Source organism: Aythya marila (assembly GCF_965140915.1).
Source record: "Aythya marila genome assembly, chromosome: 9".
Classification (NCBI taxonomy): Eukaryota; Metazoa; Chordata; class Aves; order Anseriformes; family Anatidae; genus Aythya; species Aythya marila.
Genome location: NC_139050.1, coordinates 12,711,154 through 12,735,792, shown reverse-complemented (window position 1 = coordinate 12,735,792; position 24,639 = coordinate 12,711,154). Strand labels below are relative to the sequence as shown.

The 24,639-nt window shown below is 45.7% G+C and overlaps 1 protein-coding gene across 2 annotated transcripts; it reads left to right on the top strand.

Moving 5' to 3' along the window:
* The first annotated feature begins 1,928 nt into the window (after positions 1-1,928).
* On the top strand, positions 1,929-23,964 carry KLHL6 (kelch like family member 6). 2 transcript variants are annotated; one of them, XR_014318112.1, is made up of 8 exons: positions 1,929-2,266; positions 6,942-7,107; positions 12,427-12,876; positions 15,330-15,567; positions 18,950-19,152; positions 20,067-20,280; positions 21,911-22,638; positions 23,007-23,964. XR_014318112.1 is itself a non-coding variant. In XM_082767135.1 (7 exons), the coding sequence occupies exons 1-7, from the start codon at positions 2,007-2,009 to the stop codon at positions 22,210-22,212; spliced, it is 1,833 nt and encodes a 610-aa protein (XP_082623261.1). In that variant the 5' UTR covers positions 1,929-2,006; the 3' UTR covers positions 22,213-22,960. The 2 variants fall into 2 exon arrangements, 1 of the variants encoding a protein (XP_082623261.1); XM_082767135.1 differs by lacking the exon at positions 23,007-23,964 and having other exon boundaries at positions 21,911-22,960.
* Positions 23,965-24,639: the final 675 nt, after the last annotated feature.

Genomic DNA, 24,639 nt, shown 5'->3' with positions numbered 1-24,639 from the left:
ACACAGGAGACAGACTGCAGATAGTGATCAGTGCTAGTACTAGTCAACACTTGCTTAAAGAGCCAAGAAGCCTTTCCACAGTGCAGTTAATGAGCAGCATGCTGACAATACCACAGCTGTCGACCGACCTATTTACTGCAAGGTTTCCGTTCCCAGTACTCACACCTAACACAATCTTACTGTAACTTTTGCAACTTTTAATGCTTTGTTTAAAGCTTCAGCAACTGGAATCAAGTGATTGCTGCTGAATCTCAGCTTTCACTTAAACTGATAAAGAAAATATGAAGTTTCGCACCCGCAGAGAAAGGCCTGATAAGATGAATTCCCTAAGGTCAAAAGTCATGATGATAAACAATGAGAACCTAACCCAAGACAGGGTTAAAATATTGTGACTTCAAAACCACACCTGTTATTTCTCAGAGGCCTTGTTCACTGCCTTATTGTATTCCCGGATCAGTATTTGGAGGGAAGATGGGAGTAGCTTAAAAAAGGATGCATTCATTACCAGCAGTTAGCACGAAAGGCAGCAGGAACACATTTACATCAGCTGGGAAAGACAAATGCCAAAGCTATGCATTGACTACACAAAATGAAGAAAAACATATTACAAGGAAATAGGGTAAGGCTGGCAGGAGATTTCTCACTTTCCTTCCTCTTGATCACACACAAAAACTGCCTGAATCCAGCCCTCTCTGACTGCTGCTTTCACCTCCCTCTTCTATGCTGAGCTCCCCCTAACACTGTTAGTTCAGCTATACAAACTGGAAGACAAAAGAGGAAACCAAACACACAATTAAAACCTGAGGACAGGCCAAACCAGGATTCCTAGAAGTGAGTATCACAAAGGCAAGGTCTGCTGGCACTCAGGCTAGCAGGGTTAGAGGTTAGCCCTGTATTCCTCTTTGCGGGGGTGATTTTCTAACCCTCTGGTGTGAGAGCTTCCCGAGCTTGCCAAGGGATTTACCCTGTTACTTTCAATAGGCTGTGTGGCTTATTATTTCAGTCAGCTTGTGTTTATGGGTCAGCTTAGTTAGGTGACGTCTGATCCAATTCAGTCTTATGTTGAAGGGAAAACTTGAGCCATGTTCTCATGGGTTAACCCTGGCGCTCCCCTGTGGCATCCCCACAGCCAAGTGCTTGCCCTGCGGTCCCCCCACCACCCACCTTCATCCTGGGGGCTGCGAGTTCAATACAGATGTGACTCCAGCTGCCTCTAGCAGCGGGGACGATGGGGATGAGCACATCCACTGCTCCCTGGGTTCTCCCCTTTAGCTTCCACTGCTACCCAGAACTGGTGGCATGGCACTGGCTGCACAGACCCACGAGAGACATCACTGTGCCTGGCAGCATGGCCTGAAGACCCTCAGCTGGGAGCTTTTTGATACTGCTTCGTGTTCTGCAGAGAGTTACACTGATTTTACCTTAAAGAAGTTATCTGATGTTTGTCAGCTAGCATGTCATGATGGACAGAAACAGCCACCTGGAAGGCTTATCTGAATATGTGACCATATAATAAAACAACAACAACAACAAAATAAAACAAACAGCTCCATGATTAGTTACCACATACCTGGAAAAAATAAATTTCAAATAATACCCTCTTCCCCTCAGCTGCCCAGGCTGCCAGAGGTGACCTGATAGCCATGTGGTGCACCTATCGCTGCAACCAGCCAGCCTGGATAAGAGCAAAGGGCTGGTTTCAGGGTGGGAAGCAGGCCCTCCCTGTCACTTGTAATCTTCTCACATGCAGAGGCATCTTAAGTCCTTTCTAAACACGTTGATACCGCCTGAAATTCACAAAGAAAGAAAGAAAAAAAAAAAAGTCTTTGTTTGTGTTAACAGGATGAGAAAGTGCAAGGCTTCCTGTTATGTGTGTGTGACAGCTACAGATAAGCGGAGAGCTCTGGACAGGAAATCCGCCTAACTTCTGCAGTGTGACTCGTCTGAAGCTCAGCGACTCTTTTTAGATCGAAGCCCCAGCAGAATGCGCCGGTGCTGGCCAGAAAATGGGCGACACGCTGGAGAAGAGCTCTGAGGAGCCCGCGCTCGCTTTGGACAATGAGTGTGCTACGAAAATGGGGGACCTGGTGGAAGTCTCGAATGGTGAAAAGGTCAAGTTTGACGATACAGGACTCTCCCTGGTGCTCCAGAACGGCCTGGAGAACCTTCGGCTTGAAAACTCCCTCACAGACGTCATTCTGTGTGTGGACAGCAGGGAATTCTCTTGTCACCGAGTGGTCCTGGCCGCAGCAAGCAATTATTTCAGGTAAGGCATGTTAAGAACCAAACCGAGAAACTTAATTTGTGTCTTACGTTTGAACTGTAGATCTCCAAGGAGGGTAAACTGGGCAGTAAGCTCTGCAGCTTTGAGAAAGTTTGTGGTTCCTGATACCTTTTGGCTCTTTTTAAAGTTAAAGACTTAAAAAAGGCAGGTGTGAAACTGGATTTGCTGGGGTTCTGGTACCAGCACCCAACACGTCTGCTTGAGGAATGTAGAGAAATGAATGGTTGGCAGACAAGTGGAAGATGGTGTTTTAACCAAATATCTGGAACCATAGTCCCCTTATATTATCCTTTTGAGACCCAAACGAAGAGGAATTTTTGTTCAGATTGTATTTTCACTGTGATAGACGTGGTGTTGTAATACTGTGATATCGTTCTGTGGGAAAAATACATGTCACATAAAATCGTTGAGGAAGAAAGAGTTGGAATTTTTCACTTTTCCTAGTGTTACTGAAAATCAGCTGCAATGGAAAATATCAACTTGAAAGCAATTTTACCATTTCACCTCCTTTTCCTGGTCATCCTGAATTATGCATTCTTTCGCTACTACAGCATATCTAAGCAAGAACAAATTTTAGACACACAGAGGGACTTGGTATCAGTTTTAACACAGATTTTCCACTATCGTTTAGACAATCACATTTGCATGGCTGGGATTTTTTTTTTTTTTTTTTTTTACCGCTGAAGTGGTCAGATGACTGAAGAGCTACAGAGGAAACATGCAAAAAAAGAACCTGTGACCACTTGTGACATGAGCAGAAAGCTAATTTTAATGGATTTAGTAAGCTGTGCTGGCACCGCCTGGAAGAACAGTTCTGGTTTTGTCATCTCATAACAGAGATGGTGTCTGTGAATATATGGTGATAGGTGTTATTTCTGCAGATGGACTACAGATATAGTGTGAAAACTATGGATATATGTGAAAATATGCAACTAAAAGCAGAGATGCCCACATATGTCTTACCAGCACTGTATGCAGGAAGGACAGCAGATGCACAGCTTAAAGTAAGAATGACAATTTTACTTTGAAAAATGGCAATTGGAAAAAGGTCTCTTGGAAAGGTGTTGCAATCAGAAGGGACCTCAACAGTTAAAAACAGCCAAGACAGTTTTCTGCTATCTACTGTCAGTCAACTTTGCATTCAGCCCATGGGATGGGCCATCCCATCTCATTGCACTCGCACATGTGTGCAGGGATTGCCCCCCTGGTTGTTAGTGCTTGGTCTGGCTTCCTGGGGAGCTAGGACTCCTTATAGCATGTTGTCTGCCTGTCTGTCAGTGCCTTTTGTCATAAGTCTTCGGGTAACTTTTGACCAAACTTGGCAAAGGGGCAGAAATCTTAAAACTGTGAATTTCCCCCACGTCTGATGGAAATCAGCAGTGAGGTGAGGTGGGATGCTGGGGCTGGGCCCCCGTGGTGCTCAGCTGTGCAACCAGCACTGCATCTGGGCCAGCCACCACTTGGGTGCTTGGAAGTAACCAAGGCACACGCTGCGTTTGCTCAGTCAGATATGGGGTAGCGAAATGCCTGCGAGCAGAGTAATGAGAGAGAATGGAGGACTTGAGGAGGGGAAGCTGAGGTTCCTATGGAGGGGGAAAGGAGGACAGAAGTCTGTAGGGGACTGAACTTCAGTGGTTCTGCGCCTCACAAAGCGGCTTGTTCATTGTGCCATCATTCACCGGGAGCTGCATGGGCTGAAAGAAAGAAACTCTTGAACCACACCATTCCTGTGAGCCCTTACCATGCAATTATAGGGCCTGTAAGAACCATGCACAGGAGCAAAACAAAGGGACCCTGTTTGCCATGGGCTGTCCCCTGCAGCAGTGTATTACACAACCCCCTTCCTGACCGTTGGGTGCCGTAACGTAAGCAATGCATAGCAGCTGATATAAGCACAGTTAAACAAAGTTAACAACTTCTACTTCTTCCTTCAGCACTTCTTGAGAGCAGGTAGGCTAGTATTTCTGACATATCCTGCATCTGTGAACATAAAAGAATTAACTCTCTCACTTCTCCCGTGCGAAGGTACCAAAGCAGAGAAGAGCAGCCCCAGCTGGCCACGGTGGAGTAGGTGCTCTTCCCTCCTGCATCACCCAAGGCAGTGGGAGAACAGGGCTAGGAGGGGCTGGAGCAATATTTTCCAGAGCATCCTCAACCTCCAGCACAGTTGTTTAAAGTCAGATTCATAATTCCAAGCGCAAGCATTCCAGCATGGGTGGATGCTTAAAATGCGCTTCACGAACTGTAACCCTTAATTTATTTCATTGAGATTTCTCCCTTTCTCCCTGTTTTTTTTTTTTTTTTTTTTTTTTTTTTTTGTTAGTTTACCCATTTTTAGGCATCTAAATTTGGCCCTGAGCTCCTCACTTCAGATATGCCTTTCTTAAAATAAACATTGGTTCAAAGGCCTAGCTTAGAATTACACAGGGAACGGGAACCACGGAAACAGACAAAATTGGTAGCCACATCTGAAGGGTTTAGAGCCTTGGAGAAAATAATGACAAACCTCTCCGGGTAAGCACAGGCAAACCAAGAAGACCAGAGGCAGCACGTTTGTCCCCAGAAGCATGGTGTCAGGGTCTTTCCCCCCGTCAGCTCACAGGGTGAAGGTGCTCGCAGGCAGTACTGATGGCTATCCCCAGCTGACAGCTACCAAGCACTCCCGCTTTGGGGAACAGAAGTGAAAGCTTTGCCTTCCCTCCCTGACAGAGAAGATTCAATACAAGATGGGAGCCACCAGTTTAAGAGATAAAAGGAACAAGAGCAGACAGCACCTGCACCCTCTGACAGCCCATTTCTTGTTCAGACAAAGTTTCTGGTGCCTGTCAGCTCCGAGCAATTGAAGGAGCAGTTTTGTACAAAGCTCCCTTTCCACACTGAAATCCCATTCCCCTGGTGAAGTGGGCACCAAGTGCTTTTGTCTTCCAATAGCCACTTGCCTCCATGCCCCTGACTTACACACAACACTCAACACCACCACAAGTGGGACAAGCTGAAGAGGAGCCCACTCTTGCGCCCACTGAGGTTAAGGAGCATTTTGTTTTCGTGCTTTTCAAACACACAGACTTCAGGGGTAACAGCAACCGGCCATGGATTGGAGGCAGTGCCCCAAAAATCTCTTGTGAGCTGAGATGAGTGAAAGGAAAATGAGACTTTTGGCTGAACACCTTTTGCAACTAACTTCTCTCCCCAACTATTCTGCTCAAAAGATAGGTCTCTTTACCAAAATGCAGCCTTATACACCAGTATTTCTCTTGCTATAAGATCTCTTCTGAGACGAGGGGTGGGGAGCAATTAGAGCAGAGCAGTTGATACCTTCCATCCATTTGCCAATCACCTGCCTAACTGCTTTGCAAGAAAACCTGTTAACATTTGGGCTCCTGTAAGATGTGTCAGTCAGACAGCTCGCTTGCTGTAAACCCAGGACCACTTTTCCAAGAAGACCTTTGACCTCCAGACATCTCCCGGGTTGCAGTGTCCTGTCAACATTTTATGTGACTAACAAAGAAGGGCATGCAGTGCAAAGAACACCACTAATTACACTTCAGCTCTGCCTGGTTTCCCCAGTGCAGATACAAGAGGGCTCATGTGCTTCTCATCTGTTGAGCCAGGTTCCAAGTGATGTGAAATCTCACCCTGAATGCAGTGAGCAAGACTGGACTGATCGACCTGGTAAATAAAATCAAAAGCATTGCAAGAAACACTTAGAACTATGGATTGAAAATGCAGATGAAGTTGTGTTTGCCTTGCATCTTCCACAAGGCAAGGAGGATTTAAATAGCTCTTAGAGAATCTTCTTATTATATCTCGCATGAAAAATCTGACTAGTGTCAAACTGGTATGTGTCTGTTGCCTTTCCAATTCAGCATTAGCCATCGAAGGAGAGGTGTTACCACTATGCATGAAAACACTGGGCTTTCAGGCTAACACTGGTTCCTATTCATGGTTATCTAGACGCTCCTCTGGGCCAGAGGTACTGACTCTGCAGTCCTACCAGAAGCTCCCAAAATTTAGCAGAGGAAAAAGTCAGCCTCTTAATTAGAAGCAAATCACTAAGTCATTCCCTCCTGGCCTATCCCTGGTATTAATGGGGTCAGAGATAAGTCGGGAAGCTGAGAGGTGAGGCTGTCAGACACGCAGATCTGGCCTGGACCTCAGGCTTCAGTCTGAGCAGCAGTTTGCATCTCTGAAGCCCCGGGGTGTTGACCTTGCCAGGGTTATAAAATACACGTGCTACGGGTTAATGAAGTATGGAGAATGCCAGTGGCTTGGAGGCTTGGGCTTAATGAACTGTGCCTGTACTAGAAATGTGAGGGCATCTGTAAGAGTCCAGTAGATGAGACATCGGTGTGGGCACATCCGCTGTGCAGCATCAGCCCAGATACAGAGCACTTCCCAGGGCTGCCTTTTGCTGCCACGGAGCTCCAGGTCTGCTGCAAAGTCCAGCTCTGGGGTATCAACAATTTGTGTGCACCTTATCAAATGAGTAAAAAGATATGAAGACAACAAAAGGATTTTCCTTATTACTTTGCTATAGGGCTAATTGCATAGAATATGAAGCAATCAGAGTATTTTGTTTTGAAATCTATCTAATCAAATGTTTTCAGAATGCCTCATCCTGTCTGGGCTGCAGTAAGACAAATGTCTTTCTTTCCAGGGCCATGTTCTGTAATGATTTAAGAGAGAAATACGAAGAGAAGATTATACTCAAAGGAGTTGATGCAGAAACCATGAATATACTCTTGGACTATACCTACACCAGCAAAATGCTCATCACAAAGCAAAATGTACAGAAAGTTTTGGAAGCCGCCAGCCTCTTTCAGGTACAGATAATCCCAATGCACTATTCCAGTCCTGTCACTCTGGCAACACCATGCCATACCCAGTTACAACACTGCATGCTTCTCCGATTTCATGCCTTCCAGGGGCTTTTGCCTTCATAGGCACCTACACTGGGGTAAAAATTGGCTGTCCCATCCTTGGTCTGGGGTGCACAAACAGGCAGCCGGCTGGGCTCTGCCTGCGGGAGCTGCCCCCGTGGGTGCTCGCCATGCAGCAGGCCAGGGCTGCAGCTCTGCAGGGCCCCACAAAGGCTGGTTGCTGCCCAGCCCAGCCAAGTCAGTGGAGCAGGAAGCCAGCTTCATCCCTCTCCATCACCTAGGCTCACCAGATAACATCAGCATCCTCCTTTGTAGGACTCGTGATGTAAAGGGTTTTAATCCTGGCTGGGGACTGGTGGGAAGTCAGACTTGCACAGCCTCACTCAGCCTTTGATCCACGAGGAATTCACGTGTCCTGTAAATCACCTGTGAGGTCTAGCAAATTGCAGTCCATGGTACCAAGCTGCAAATTGCTAACCCATTGCAACCAGCATAACCTGCCAAGTGCCAATGTGTGTATGCGTGTCCGGTCTGTGCCTCCAGGAAGGTCAGAACACCCGACTCCATAGTCACCAGGGTTCATTATGCACTTAGGATTCTTGAATCTTACACACATGGCACATATTACTCCGAGATGAGCCTGTGGCCTTTGGGGTAAATGACCTGTGGCGCTTGGTGTGGGGAGAGAAGGGCAAGTTATCTCAAGGTGCTCCCTAAGGTAGCAAGGAAAAGGTGGTGCAGCTTTAATGGTGCCTGGGGCAGGAGTACAGTAGCTTGTTGAAGTTTTCAGCAGCAGACCAATACTGCAAACTGGCAGCACTCAGAGATTGTTTTTGGCTCATTTTCAGGACACTTTCCTAAGTTTTTTATTGTTCATTTATTTATGTATGTATGTATTTATTTATTTTTCTGAACCTTTTTTCCTTAGGATCATTCCTCAGGCTCTTCTTTTTCCTTTTCTTTTTCTTTTTCCTTTTCTTTTTCCTTTTCCTTTTCCTTTTCCTTTTCCTTTTCCTTTTCCTTTTCCTTTTCCTTTTCCTTTTCCTTTTCCTTTTCCTTTTCCTTTTCCTTTTCCTTTTCCTTTTCCTTTTCCTTTTCCTTTTCCTTTTCCTTTTCCTTTTTCTTTTTCTTTTTCTTTTTCTTTTTCTTTTTCTTTTTCTTTTTCTTTTTCTTTTTCTTTTTCTTTTTCTTTTTTCCCTGTAACTATTGAGAGCATACACTTACGTTTTTTCTTCTCTTTACCCTATTTTTCTTGAAAATTATGACTAAATTTGATTGCCAGAGCTGGTGCTTTAAGAAAACTATTAACCAGTGTAATAGTAATGGTAAAATCATGAGTGCCATGAGGAAGAAAAGCAAACTACAAAAACCTGGAAAACTAGGAATGTTTTACTGAAAGCAGTGATTCCAAGCCTTAATGCAACTGTCTTGGATACTGTGATTTATAAGGCCTCAAAGCCTCACATTAAAGAAGGGTGAGGTTTTTGGCTGAAAATGTGTTTTGTGTAAAAAAGATTTAGTAACTATGAGCATTTGCCAGTTTGCTTCTCCGATTTATGCTGAAGAAAAAAAAAAAAAAAGAGTCAAATGTTTTGTTTCAATATATTAGCAGCTCAAAAGATTAATGCTTCAATTTATTGTAACTGGGGAAGAGAGAGATTTATTTCCTTTCCACTTAATGATGTGACAAAACTGATTTCCAAACAGAACTTTTTTACCCAACTAGTAACAGTTTTTGGCAGTGCTTCTCTTCGATCTCCGTGACTTGACCGAGAACCAGAAAAGGAGTAACTTGCCCAGCTCTCGAGGTTCCAATAGAGACACTCCACTTTTCTCTAGAAACTATATTTGCCTGGTTTCCTACAGGAAATAGTTTTACATAATTATGTCTTCTCTTAGGCCCTTCTAATAACTTTTAGCCAGACGCAGCCAAAACTGACAGCAGGGAGAGGTGGCAGGCTGTGCGGCGGGCAGGAGGCCACACCGTCAGTGTGCTCTGTGCACACACATTGCCTTCTGGGGTAAAGAGGTGAAGGGTTTCGAGCAGGGAGCAGCCGAACAGCTAAGCCTCACCCTGAAGTGACCCCGAGGAATGTTTCCACCTAGAGCACAGTTGCAATGTGTGAACTCACATTGGCAGCCGCCTCCTCTGCTGTGTCTGTCCTGCCACTGCATCTGCCCTGGCTGGTACCACCTCAGCCCCACGCGGTGCCCGCTGCCGTGCAGAGCAGCAAGCAGCACAGCTCACCTGCTCACCTTCAGTGCCAGCATCTCAGCTGCTTCTCTGGGCTGTTCGATCTGATGAAAGTCCACAACAACCCTCACACCTGCCTCCCTTCCTCATGGCCCCCGGCGCCTGTCTCCTACCCCGCTGCCTCAGCATGGCGTGTGTGAGGCGGGCACCTGAGCTGCATTGCTGGAAACGAAGAGGTTGTGGGAAGAAAGTAGGCTCCTGCTCCTCCTTGGCAGTTATCTGAGGAGCTCCTTGTAGCCACGTAGCAGTGAACAGCGAGGGTGGTTGTGGCTGGGCTGAGGTAGTTACACTGAGCTGCTGCACAGCACCAGACCAGAAGGCCTGCTTTGCCAGTGAAGGGCTCCTCGGCAGTGCTGGCTCACGGGAGAAAGGGCTCAGAAGGCTGCCAGTCCCCAGAGAGCTGCCCTGCAAGGGTCACTGTGTCCCTTTGCTCCCTGCCCTGGGCCCCTGGGGGATGCAGGTGTCAGTGACGAGACAGGGCGTGCGGGGACAGAGCAGCTGCAGGGTGCAGGAGCTGACCCCAGAGCATGCTGCACACAGCAGGATTATGAACGTGGGCTTTCAGCCACCACTCTCCTGCCTTTCTGGGGGTCAGAGCAGGGGCAGGGCTACTGGCACTGCTTACACTAGAAGGGCTGGATCAACGCTGGGACAAGCAAGGACTTAAATTGGGAGCACAAGGTTTTATTATTCAGAGAGAAGGCCAAGTGGAGATCAAGCAAGCATATGGGATGTCTCCAGCAAGTAAGAATCTGCATTCAAAAATGTATTAAAAGAAGGACCCCATTACTGGGGAAACTGTTCTCAGGGAAGAGAACTTTCAAAGAGGCTTTTAAAATGCCCAGGTCACATGAGGAGGGATACTCACGGGAGAAAATGATGGAAATGTTGAGTGCCAGAAGCATAAGGAAAGCAAATGTTTGGGGGACTTTTGGGGGGAGTTTTGTCTCTGCATGGGGAGACAGAGCAGCACGGAGGTGAGGTGCAGCAGCCGGGGGAAGTCCTAACTTGATACACTCCTGGTCTCAGGCTAAGCTCCTGGCAGGGGCCGTTTCTCACACCCACGCCTCGCAGTTCCTCATTTGTCTGGCTGCACGTGCAGTGACCCGGGGCGCTCAGAGGTGCCTACGTGGCTGTTACACCAGCACTGCCTGGGAGAAAACCTCCGGTGTCACCTGATGAGTATTGCTCTGAACAAGTCATGTGTCAGTAATCAGAGCACTGTACCATGGCTGGGCCATATGGTGTCAACGTCACACTAGGGTCTGTTCCCAGACTCGTGAATGACTTCACGGGTGACCTTGGCAAATCCCACCTATTTTTGTTCTTGCATCTCATTACTGCCAACTTTGAAAGAGCTAATGCTTAACCTTCCTCAGGGCTGGGAACTGCCCGGTGTTGGTAAAATCCTTCCAGGTCCTCAGGGAAATGCACTGGTGGTTTCTTAGCACGGGCCTCTTGCTAGCCCAGAGAACAGCCAACGTGAGCATAGCCAGCACTGAGGGGCTGCCGAGCTCTGCTGCGGTCCTGTGGCGTGCTGCTGGCGTGTTCAACAATATGGCAGCAACATATTCTGAGACCATGCGTAGCTTCGTTCATCAGTCAGTTGCATTTCTCTAAACTCTTGACCACATCTAAATGTAAAACAGGAACCAGGTAGTCTGCGCCCAGCGTCTGCGATCGCTCAGCTCTGGTAAACAGTCTAAATGTGTCAACACAACGTTGTGGGTCTAGAAGATTCTACCCTAATTACTGAAACAAATCTAAATAGTGCTCAAAAGTGCATTTCCTTTGTTTCACTTCCTCTTTCCCCTTGAATTACTGTTGTGCAACTTTCCCCCGTGGGACAGAATGAGTTAAAACGGTCTGCTTGATGACGTTGGATGGAAAAAGGACCCAAAAGGCATGGGCAGAAATGCACAGCAATGGTCCTGACCCATCTTTCTGGATGTTACTATTTGCACTGCTCACTGCCAAAACCAATACAAAATACTGATGTCCTGTCCACATCCAAAACCACAGAGGCAAAGGAAAGCCCAGGACAAAAACTTATAACCTTCCTACACAAAACAGGTTCCCAATTCCTGAATAATCACCAGCAACCCAGCTCACTTTGTAGTTCACGGCAAACGCCCCACTGATGCTCCAGGATCTGCACATTTGGGATCCTCAGGTGGGGCTGTTGTGCCAAGCAAATTAATGACGATAGTTTTGATGCCCTATAAAACACAAACATGGGAAATTCTTTGATTAAGACGACTCTGGTTAAGAAGGCACATCTATGTTTTTTGAAGGAAAACAAAGATCACTAAGATGTCCAAAGGTCTCCCCCACAACACACCTTAGCCAGAAATCCCTGGCTGTCCAGCAACTCAAAAATTTGCTGGTGTTGAATCTCTTGCTGCCACATCCCCCAGCAGAACAGCATGGCTCTGGGGAGGGCAAAGCTTTGGTCCAAACCTTGCACACCTCAGCACTCATTTTCCACCACCCTTGCAAGGCCTCAGACACACTCAAAGTTTGGATGGTGGGAGGATCAATGCAGACAGTGTTTGGAGCCACCTGCACTCCAAAACCAGAGTCTCTTCTGTTTGATCTGAGCTGTCATTCAAGATGAAGGAGGGTAAGCACATCTGAACCCTGAGGATCTTATCTGTGCTTTGTAACTCCATGGTTGTTACTGCTTTCAGATCTCATGGAGGGAAGAATGGTAGAAATACTTTTACTTTTGTGAAACAGTTTGAACTCATGACTGTCACAGGTTGTCTGTGTCCAGCAAGAAGGAGCAATATGGATGCAGAGGAAAAACAAAACCAAAACAGCAGGAAGAGGAAAATTTTATTTCAGACTGCAGATTCTTGGACACACCTTGTCCTTGGATTACTGGTTTCTTGTCTCTCCCAGCTCCTTGCTGTACTGTGCATGGTTGGTGCAGAGCTGCTAAGCTCCCCTGTGCTGTAGCCGTACAAGTAACTGCTCTGTGCTACGTATGCTTTTTCTGTCCACAGTTCCTTCGCATGGTAGATGCTTGTGCCAGTTTTCTCACCGAAGCCCTTCAGCCAGACAACTGCGTCGGCATCCTGAGGCTGGCTGATGCCCACTCCCTGAGCAGCCTGAAACAACAAGTGCAGAACTACATCATCCAGAATTTCACCCAGGTCCTGCACTATGAGGAGTTCCTGGAGCTCCCAGCCGATGTCCTCTGCAGCACACTGAAGAGTGACGACCTTTATGTCACAGAAGAAGCACAGGTGTTTGAAACCGTAATGAGCTGGGTACGTTACAAGGAGTCGGAAAGGTTTCCTCTCTTGCCCTATGTGCTGGAGAATGTCCGTCTGCCTCTTTTGGACCCTTGGTATTTTGTTGAGACTGTTGAAGCTGATCAACTCATTAGACAGTGTCCAGACGTCTTTCCTTTGCTCCAGGAAGCAAGAATGTACCATCTGTCAGGCAATGAGGTGAGTAAAAAGGAAGGTATTTGCTGCTCCTTTGAAATGCCTCATGCTTCTGCTCAAAAATCCCATGGGAAGGAAGCACTACTATGCAGCAGAAAAAAAGGTATTCACACTGACCTTTCACTAATTGGTACTACTGAGAAGTCAAGGTTGGCCTCACCAGTTATCCTGACGATTTAGAAAGCATGGAAGCTTTTGGTAGCCTGTTTTAATATCAAAGCATACAGTTTCCTGTTTGTGAACATCTGGGCTCAAACCTTCATACAGACTTGAGGAGCTGAACAAAAAACCCAGATGACTTCCCTAGTGAAAACGCAAAGCAAATTATGCTGCTCCTCACACCTCACCACCTTAGCTAATATTTCAATCCCAAGAAAGGAAAAATAATTTCCACACTAAACTCTGTCACAAGTTGTAATGACCCTTTCACATCTGAGTATAGAACACCTCCATCTATTACACATGGGCAGAAACCTTTCAGAAGGAGGGGAGGAGGATGGTCTCTCCCCAGAGGAGAGATGTGTCCATCTTCCTCACTTCACAGCTCTCCACATTCAGAGAGACAGGCTCATCCTGACATCCAGTTGAGTTCTGTCCTGCCTGCTCAAGTGAGGCTGTGGTAAATCTCCAGTTCCTCAACTGCCCATCCTCTCTGGAAACTTAGGTATCAGTCATATCTCCTGGACCAAAATGTGGGGTAGAGGGGAGAGCAACCAGAGGTTGGATTTCATAACCGGAGCAAAGGCATGTGAGAGTGTGAGGAAATGTGTGTGCCTCCCCAGTCAGAGAGCCAGAAGAAGGTAGGAGGCCTCAGGGAAGGTGTTGTGGATCCATCAATAGCAGTGGGTGTGAGCCACTGGAGGGGAAGAAGGCCAAGGGTGAGCTGGGTGCTGGTGGCTGGGTTAGACGGTTCCCAGCCACGCAGGGGAAGGCCGGCTGGCCTGGTGGGAACTCCCCAAGGAGGCATTGCCTCACGCGCCCACAGACTGGGGCCTGCTCTTCAGTGCCAGCGGTGCCTCAGGTCGGTGCGGGACAGATAAAAGAAGTGTTGCTCAGGGCTGAACACTCATTACACTCACCTTCAAAGGGGCAGCTGTGGTAAGAGGCAGTCCTGCCAGCTATCCTGCCTGAGGCTAACGCCTGGAAATGGTGACAGATGGCTTAAAAAGAGAATTATGAAAGCCAGAAAGGTCTGAGATGTCTAAAAAAACTTGCCTAATGGTTTGTTAAGCATAGGGAGAATAAAAGGTCTATGTCTGTGTAAATAATCTTTGTAAATATAGATACATTATCCCATTTTATAGAAACATATTACAAGTAGTTTAAAACTGTAAGAATGCTGCTTTTTGCCACAGTGTTTAACCTGGGGTTCATGGTCTGCTTCTCTGGGGCATGCAGAAGGGAACAATTGCAACTTGATTCTCACCAGCAGTGCTCTCCCAGCACACTTCGAGGGTCTGCAGGTTGGCAGATGCCCCGTTACATGGCAGAAGCAGAGGAACAGCTTTATGTGTTCCCCTTGCCTTTGAGACCACATTTCTTCCATTATGAATTACTGAGGGGGATGAAGGCAATTATTCCTTCTGTCCTTCAGCAAGCACAGAGCTGGCATACCTTGGGACACAGTAACACACTCATCTGCACTTGCCTGCAAGTATTTCCTCCAAGCAGAGCAGAAGTTTCCAAGCACCCCCTGCATTCTTTGCTCCTGGTGAACATCTACCTGGGAGGTGACTTTTTCCAGGGTCTCTGAAACAAAGATCTAGTTTGATGGAGTGAGCCAACAGGCAGTAAATTACAACTAACCACGTTTCAGAATCTGGTGCTGGTTTTACGTAAATCTTCATGTTTTGGCTTACAATTAAAGCTTATAAACAAAGAAACATTTTTTTTTTTTAAATACATTAGAGAATTACTACTGCTTTGACACTTTAACGTATGTCTTCAGGACAAATAATGAGTGTTTAATTTCTAACATTTCTAGTTTAATTGCTAGCACTCCCAGCAGTCTTGCTCTCTCCAGGCTCCCCAAGGCAGGCACAAACCCTGTGGCCCTCCTTCTACCTTGTCCTCACTCTGCCAGCCCCAAGGAAACCCCTCCTCATCAGCTACTCACATGCAGCCTTGTCACTCCTGCTCTCACTGTAATGGTTCTCGGTGCCACACTGGGAGCTCCCAGGAGGGTGCTGGGATCTGAAAGGAGCCTTGCAGGTAATCAGAAATGACCAAGTCTAGTGCTGGAGAAATCCTGAAAGCAACCTCTATTGCAATGCTTCTGGGATGTTTTCTAGGCTTTCAGCTCATAGACCATTTGATAACTGGTTCGGCTGATTGTAAGCCAGTTAGGATTTGCAAAATAGGTAATCGAAAAATAGGTAAGCAGATCTTTCTGTAATTGTAGGTGTAAGTGCCCTGTGTACTCACTTTGTCTTACTTGCATTTTTGCTTGCATTTAGATTATTACAGAGAGAACCAAGCCCAGGATGCACGAGTTCCAGTCTGAGGTGTTTATGATCATAGGGGGCTGTACTAAAGATGAGAAATTTGTAGCAGAAGTGACTTGCCTGGATCCCTTGAGGCGAAGCCGCCTGGAAGTAGCCAAATTACCAATCACAGAGCAGGAGACGGACAATGAGAATAAAAAATGGGTGGAGTTTGCATGCATTACGCTAAAAAATGAAGTCTACATATCGGGTAAGGAACAAGACCTGGGGAGTGGATGGGGGGCGCACACGGTTCTCACAATCAGTTCCAGCTTTTATTGAGAGCATGCTTGAGGCTGCTTTAGAAGAATTAAGCACTGCAGGTATTGCTAACACTTTGGCTTTCAGCAGGCTGGACGAGGACACTGCCTGACCCTGGCAAGAGTTTTAGCACAGGATTCCTTTTCAAACAATACTCATCCATATGCAGGTCTACTTGTGTGCAGCACCCTAAACACCCAGTGACCATGGCCACAGAAAGGTCCCCAGAAACCTGTTTACCAGACATCAAATGAAGAATGCTTGCTCCAGCATCTTCTTATAAGAAGTCCACTAGCCGCTCTGCAGGCATAGAAATAATCTGCCAGAATCTAACTCACTCCGCAAGGATAAGTCCAGAATTTGCAGAGAACTGTCACCACTGCTTGGCTGCTACCTGAAAACTGCACTTTTGGGAGCACTTTTGCAGCCTCACTTCAGCAGTCCAGTCCAGGACTCTCGAAGAGCCCACCTGCCAGAGGCACTATTAGAAACCCAGTGGTTCAGACACACAGCACGGGTCCATTTACAGGCCCTCATCCTGAGAGCTTCAGGAGGTGTGTTTACCTTCCCACACTGCTACAGTTGAGCTCCATGTAAGAGGCTGATCTTGGAGCTACGGAGTTTTTACTTTGATGATCAGAAAAGTTAAACTCAAGCTTGTTAATCATTACAGTTTGACAGCTCGTTTTGATGGTCTGTCAAAAACAAGTTTGGTGTTCTTGATCTGCTTTCCAGAGGAAAAAAAAAAAAAAAAAAAGATAGCAATCGTTTAATTATTGTCACATTACAGAACATAATACAGAACAGTGCCTCCATGGGTAGGAAACCTTTTCCTGCACAATCATCCACCAAATGCTATTCTTGCTTAAAACAGGAAAGTAGAAAGGATGTGTGAATAGAGGAGGGAGGGCTAAAGTATGAATGCTTTGTTTAAGTATGATTTGCCTTCATTCAAATACTTTCCATTGCTTTTTCTCTTTTGGGAATCCAGATTTTTATTACTTCATTCCAATTTAAAGTTTATTCAATTTTTATCCTCAGATAAGAATTAGACTATTCCTTCCCTACTTACGAATAAAGGAGTTTTTTTCTTTCAGCCAGCCACAGGGAGTTTCTTCTTACTTTGGTGGCAGACCCTGTATTAAAGGTTAGCTCTGGAGAGGAACCTAAGTCAAACACCCTGACTAGGGAACATCCCTCACACCTTCACACCCTTGAGTGCTGAGGTCTCTTTTCTATTTGCCTTTAATCTCTTACCCGTTCCTCTTTCTCAAGGTCACAGGCTTTTTGCTTTCTCCTATTCCTGTCATCTTTTCCAGTGACTCTTCGCTTTTCCTTTATGTTCTATCCAGGCTACCTCCAGGCCAGGCTAACACAGCCCCCGTTGCGGTGAGTATCAGCTGGCTTTCCTCCTGTTGCCAGTCTCACAGGTCCTCTGTCCTCCTTCTCTGCATTGCCTCATGTCTTTCACTCCCTCCCTCTCTCCCTCCATTCCCTCTTTCTTTATTATACCTGCTTTTCAGCCTTTCCATTCAAATAAAGGGTGGGCCAAAGTCCTCAGCAGTATCCTTCCAGCTAAACCAAATTATTCACACTTCGTTCCCTTTTAAACATCTGTCTCCTTCCACTCTGCTTGCTTTCTTCTAGCTCCTGTGGCTTGGTTCTTTTCTAATTTGACTTACATCGTTCCTAACATGATCTCCCCTCCCACAAGCTCATTTCCCTCTGTATATTGTTTGGAGTCTTCCCTGCTCTTTTAGCTTCTGAACAATAGGAAAGTCCTCTGCACAATGCATTACTACTTTTAGATCACTATTTCCCTGAGCAGTTTGAATGGTTTGACTAGATGGATAGAAACATGTGAAGTGTAACTAAAAATGCCAGGTACTGTCCTCACCATTCTGTTACTTTCACTAATGTAGCTACATTTTTTCCTGAACTTAGAAAGAACTGTGGTCTAGAGAAAGAACAGAAACAAAATAAATCTCCAGTTCTCTCAAAAATCTCTTCCCGCTCCCTGATGTACAGCAAATTCGTCCCCCTGGTCCAGCTCAGGCTCCTGCCAGAGCTTTCAGCCTGTGCAGGGAAGCACAAACTCATGGAAATGGAGGATTTCAGGGGTGGTAAGGGGAACACCTGCAGCCTCTCAGCCCTATTGTACGCATGAATGCTGCATTCAGGCCCTTCAGCCACTTGAGCTATTTGAGTGCAAATAAAATTCGACACATACATGTGAAAAATACTTAGACAAAAGCATTACAAACGGCTCTTTCTAGCATGCTAATTATCTCCTATTCAATCTGCTATTTGGCCCCGAGATGAGCCCATCACTTTGCAGTGATCTGGCTGCTGTACAGAATACCAATGAAGGCAGACACTTTCTCAATGGAATATGAAATCTCTTTTCAGTATATTCATCAGTGAAGCGAATATTTAATCTGATGACAGAGCAAGCTACTCATCTGTTCATGGGGTTTTGGGCTTAACTAGTTCTGTTTGTATTCCAATTACATCTAAAATGATATGTAACCAAAAGAACTGGTTAAAACATTACTCTCTGCTTTAGAATGAGAAAGATTTACTTGCAAGCCAGCTTTAGGATGAATTTACAGGGTCCAATTCTGATCTTCAAGTATTAAATTAATCCATGTCAGCAGAGAAAGAGACCAGAAGGAGAGGTATGAAAATGGGATCCCGGACATATGGCCCCAAGGCTGACTAGGGAAACTTCTAACACTCATGCAGGACTACTATGGACTGGGGGTTCAGGCAGGTCTTCTCCATTTACCGTATAAAGCACTAGCCTGGCTGGGTAGATCTGCCCTGCACAAACTGGCAATTCCCCAGAGCAGGCCTGCCTTCAAGGGATTTGGCACTTCTGACTGCAGCAGTCGCCACTATCTCATTTAAAGCACGTTTGCTTATTTGCCAGCTCTCGGCATCCTGCAGAGCCCCTGCAGTGCACAAAGATCTCCTGCATATTACCATGCCCTGTGCGGTTGGCATTGCACTCGGTGTTAAAATGGAAGTGCCAAAGTGGCAAAGAAAAGGTTGTGGTGCACGGAAGTGAGGAACAGTGATTTCTATTTCCTGAATATTTGCTGCAGAAATTGTTCAGTTTCCTTCACTAGCAAATAAACTATAAATGAAGAAATTTTCTCCTTGTGTAACAGGGCCAGGCCAGTGGTGTAGGAAACTTAAGAAGCTAACAGTAAGGACCAATGACTTCTTTATGAGCAAGCCTTATTAAAATTTAAACATACTGAAGATTTTGAGGAAATACAAGCTACGGTATCATATTTACATGTGTCATGGTGTCATGTACACTGCAGGTGGCAAAGAAACACAGCATGATGTCTGGAAATACAACGCCTCCATCAACAAATGGATACAGATTGAGTATCTGAATATTGGGCGGTGGAGGCACAAAATGGCTGTGTTGGGTGGCAAAGTGTATGCCATTGGAGGGTTTGATGGCCTGCAGAGAATCAACAGCATGGAGGCATACGATCCATTTCATAACTGCTGGTCAGAGGTAAGAGACTGCATCATACAACTTCTGACTTACTAGGAACATCTGAATCAGAAAACTTTAAGGTACCGAAAAATAAAACTGAAGAAGACAGACCTAGTATAGTTCTTTTAAAACTCTTCTGGTTGGTGAGCACCCTAACCATTTTCTCTCTAGAAATGGACATCCTTCCGGAACCAGAAATCACAGGATTACCTGACAAATTGTGAGACATCTAATGCCTAACTTTCCTTTTCTTAGTTGGCTTTTCAAGCACCAAGCAAGAACACAGTATGTATGAACCAGAGTACAGGTTCCAAACTATCCCTCTGATATATAAGATACAAAAGTGATATATCAACCTGTGCATTATATATGCCATGGGTTGCACATTTGTGTTGAAAGTGCAGGTTTCAAGGTAAACAGGATGGAGAAAAAATAGTTCTAACTACTTCACATGCTCAGAGTATTAGACAGCCAATAATCCATGAAATTAGTGAGATTAGGCATCATAAAAGAAGATAAATCCTAGTTTTCAGATGATGCAAAGCACTGCAGAGAAATCTAACAATTGCAGCTTCAAGCAGAAAGACCAAAGATCACTATGAAAAACTTTCTTGGGTTTTCTTTTTGTTTGTTTTTGATGTACAGAAGTATGTAAAGAGATCTGGGGCAATTCTGACATTTCCTAGCTTTTGAATTGCTGACAATGTAATTTTAATAACAGCTTTTGAACTCAGCATATTTTTATTAAGGGATTTATGGTCTTAAAAAAAAAATACTTCTCCCTTATTCTTAAATATATGTTATTCTCATTACCCTACTGATCACCTTAAAAAGGATGTGTGACTTAATATTCAGCAGGCTGTCACCCTATAGGTGTCAGTTTCACAACCTGAAATCAAAACAGCCACTAATCATTTGTTATGGTCACACAGGCTGCTCCCCTCATGGTCAATGTAAGCTCCTTTGCAGCAGCGAGCTACAAGAAGAAGCTCTATGTGATCGGGGGAGGACCCAACGGGAAGCTGGCGACGGACAAGACTCAGTGCTACGACCCTGCAAACAACACGTGGAGCCTGAAAGCTCCCATGCCAGTAGAAGCCAAATGCATCAATGCTGCGAGTTTCCGTGATCACATTTATGTTGTGGGTAGGTGGAACATTAATGTTCTGTCTTGTCCGGACACACCAGGGCTTGTTTCTGCGTGTTGGCTTTACCCACAAACCCTATGGAGTGTAATCAAACGGTCAGATGACCTCCCACTAAGCTTACCGAGGATGGGAATCTGGTACATTTACAAACAGTAGTGAGGAGTCACCAAGTCAAACCCCCTGACAGCGTGGTAGCTATCTTGGAAAGCTGGAGATTGCTCAGAGAGAACTTAAAGCCGTCCAAAGGTGGGTGTGTAGAGGCAAGGTCATGAGCTTGTGGCTGTGTTGTGTCTCCCTCTCCTCCCCAGGAGCATTACACAGCCCAATGCACATGGGATTTATGCAGGGAAATGAGTACTAGGAGCACTTATTGGGAGCAAAGCCACTGATGCCCACCTCTTCACTAGATCATGGCCGGGGCTAACTCTGTCAACTACCAGAACTGGAAGCAAAGACAGGATTACAGTGGTGAGCTGTACTGTGGAGGGAGGAAGGAGCCTGTGCACATCTCCAGATGATGCCTGCCAAAAGGATGAGGACCATTTGTTTCAAAAACCTGAGCCCTGAAAAATTCCCTTCCCCTCTCTCAGCCTTGGTGCAGAAATTTTGTGTCGTACAGTGTCATCAATACGGTGCTGAGTGCTGGCATAGAGAAGGAGAATCACCAAATAGTAAGTGGTGTGCTGAAGGCAGATCTATAGTGTGCATGTGTGTCACAGTGGCTGGACCATCCCTCCAGTACTGGACTAGTATTGTCCAAAGCAACTTTTAGTACAATACAACAGATAAATGCTTACTTTGGCAACAGGTAGGATCCCAGGCTTCGTAGCATCAATAACTCATCAATAAGACCATGGCTTCTAGGTTTCCTTGGCCCTACTCAATACAGGTGAAGTAGAAAACACACCCAGTCTGTGCAAATTTCAGAATAGGAACCATTCAGCTGTTAGTACTCTCAGGAGGAAATAAATTTCCAGAGCTTTTCTTGGGTACTGAAGCATTGACTTTTTTTTTTTTTTTCAAAAGAAAAGGACCTGGTAAAATCGGGAAAGGGGTACAAAACGTTTCAAGAATGACTGGAAAACATGGAGAAAATGAAGGTCACTCTCTGTTTAGCTTACCCATAAGAAGTGTACAAGCTTAGTTTAACAAACCCCTAAAAAGAGGAAGGGGCTTCTGAAAACAGCCAGATTCAGGCTGAAGGTAGTTTAATGGGAAGGTGGACACTGCCTTTAGAGGAGTCAGTGCAGAAATCACATATCCATTTCTAATCATGACAGCTTACCACACACAGTCCCTCATGATCTGAGCTCTTTTAGACAAGTTTGTATTTTTCTAAAGTCATGTCCTTAGCTGAAACAGCAGATATGACAAAGGTCCATTGCTGGGTGCACTGTGGTCCTGCTGCATGTCCTGGCCTTAAATTCCACAGCCTTGTGAACAATAAGTGACCTTCTGTGAATCGGGCTGTCAAAACAATAAAGTATCCTGTGACCTTGTTTTTTCTTAGCTTTGGGCTGTAAATCATTCTTACAAATGTCAGGAATGGAGCCTCGCAGAAGTGGGCTGTTTAGCTAAAATCTCTCACAAGAATGGCTGGTGCAAACTGATATCCATTTCCTCTCCAGGTGGGGCGATGAAAGCACTCTACTCGTACAGCCCCCAGGAAGATACGTGGTGCCTCGTGACTCAGTTCACCCATGAGAGAGCCAGTTGTGGGATTTCTCCTTGCAACAACAAGCTGTTTATCACTGGGGGCCGAGATGAAAAGAACGAAGTTATTGCGACAGTGCTGTGCTGGGACCCTGAAACTCAGAAGCTGACTGAAGAGTGTGTCCTGCCTCGGGGGGTGTCTCATCACGGGAGCGTTACCCTCAGGAAGTCTTACACACACATCCGTAGGATTGTGCCCGGGGCAGTTTCTGTCTGACCGCAGGAAAACTGCACGGAAACCCAATACCTCAGTGCCCCGGTGGCACAGACTGCAACGATGATGTTTTTTAGCTGTAGGTAGCAATGGATGGCAATACAGCCACTAGGGTCGTCTGGGGAATATCTGTATATATGCTCAGCCCTTGCATTTCCTCTGTACAGTACATCCTTAAATTATCTTAATTCCTTCCCTCCAGAAAAAAAGAAAGGGACCAGCTGTAGTTTACTTCTGCCAATAAAGTACCTCCCATCAGGCAAAGAAATGTGATACGAAGGTGGGAAGTTTACTTCCCTGCCACATCTGCCCTGAGACATGCTTGAACTGGCTCAGCTTGGCCCTGAAGTTTATTCAACTATTTATTGTGACTAGTTGGATTTGCAGCACCTACTAGTGAAACAGAGAAGATGCTTTTTGGAATGAAAGGTTTGTAACTTTGGTAGAACTCAATGCTGTTTCCTCCAAAGCTGTGCTTTTTCTTAGTGATTGGCACATCAGCTTAAGTTAAAACTGTTTTGTTTGTTTGTTCACTTGAAGACACTTTGTTAGGTTTTCAGTTCTGAGTGATGAAAAAAAAAAAAAAATCCATCTCAATTTGCAAGCCTTGCTGTCAATCCCCGGAAGGAGACAATGCAGGCTGCAAATGTAAACGAACGCTAAACGAACGCTAACCTCGTTCCAGCGAACGTTCGTTGTTGCTGTTTTCTAATAAAGCAGACCAAAACCTAGCTTCCCCTTTGTTCTGTTATGGTGTGCTTTACTCTTCGGTCTGAAAGGCTTTCTCCTCTCTCTAGCGAGGTACACGAGTGAAAAAAGCAGTGTCCCCGGGCTGCTCACATCTCTGCCTGCGTCCCCGCTGGGTGGCAGTACTCTCCCAGGCTTTTCCTCGTGGGTTTTGACTTCCTGGAATGCAAATGGACAGAACAGTATGCTTGAAAGAAAAACAGTTCCAGGTACTGTACCCAGTCTTATCCCTGGGACCATGACATGCTGTACCAGAAGAGGCCAGGAGGGCTGGAGTCTCAAGTCTCAGCATCTGGGTCAGTTGTAGAGAAAGAAAAATAAACACTGAAGAGGTCATGCCTGGGACACTGGGACACTTGTGGCCAAAGTCTGGGAACATATTCCCATCCCTCCTCCCCTGCCTAGCTGCTTGAAAGAGCCAACCCACCATTAAATCAAAACCAGAGAACACTTCACAAAACAAATCTCTTCAAGCAGAGAGCACCAACTCCTTCCAGCTTCCCTCCCTCTCTGCAATGTCTCATTTTGCCTTATACAGTATTAAAAATCTTCTCTCTCTCATGCTGCTCTGAGATAAAAATGTTTCTTCCTGAATTTCAGCACACTAGTTCCAGAGTGCTCAGTGGTACCATGGGGCCCCCGTCCACACCGATGAGCCTGTCACAACTCTGTGGGGCTGTGCAGGACAGGCACAGAGTGTGGGGCAGGTGCATGCCCCTCAGGGGGGCTCCACTGTGTTCTTCCCCCATAAAACCCACTAGAAATCGTGTCTCTTCAATTTACCCCATTCCTCCAAACTCAGTTCTGTAATTCCAGCTCATCCCCACATTTCTGTATTTTAAATCTTCCTATAGACCTTCAATATTCAGCTATTTTTATCTTGTTTCTCTTCCTTTATGCCCTTGTTCTGCAGGGTGCAGCACTTCTTGTACTCCCACACAGGTCCAGACTGATCTGCTTTTCAGAGGGCGTGAAGAAATGCCCTCTAAAAAAACTACTTATTTTCAACAGGTTTTCATGAACAAGGCACCAGCTTTGACCTGGCTAGCATTACTGGCAAGTGTGCAGAAAGCAGGTGGGTAGGAGAGTCTCCCGTTACTCCTTGAGGATCTGCACTTCCCTACCTTCACCTGGTGCCTAAACTAATGATAGCTGCCATCAAAGCTGACCAGTTCCTCCTACTGGGAATCATCCTGAAAACCAGTAGCCCTCAGGAGCTGCTTGCTGATTTTCTCCCTGCAACATCAGCAGCCTTTTTTTTTTTTTTTTCTTGAGAAAAACAATCCACTGTGTTGGAAAAAGTTGTCCTAATAAACTTCAGCACACAAAATCCGTAGCTCTGCTTAGCAGAGACAGAAAACATCTTGTCTGATCTGTGCTGGCTCCCCAGACAAACCTGCAGAGCTTGGACAAGCACTTGCAAGACCATCCCTCGCTGACAGCCATCAGACCACAGAACCATAGCTTGGCTCCTTTTCCTCTCCTAGCTCCTGATATTCCCCTGGAAACTTGGATGTTTTATTAGCAGTTCATGAAGAGTTGGTCTTATTTGCCTTTCAGATTGGTACCTTCTGTCCATATTGTACCTCGCTGATTTATGTTGCAATCGGAAGGACTAGAAGCATGCTGAAAAACAAAAACACTCAGCATCTGTGGTTTCATGAAGACGCCAAAAATCATCAC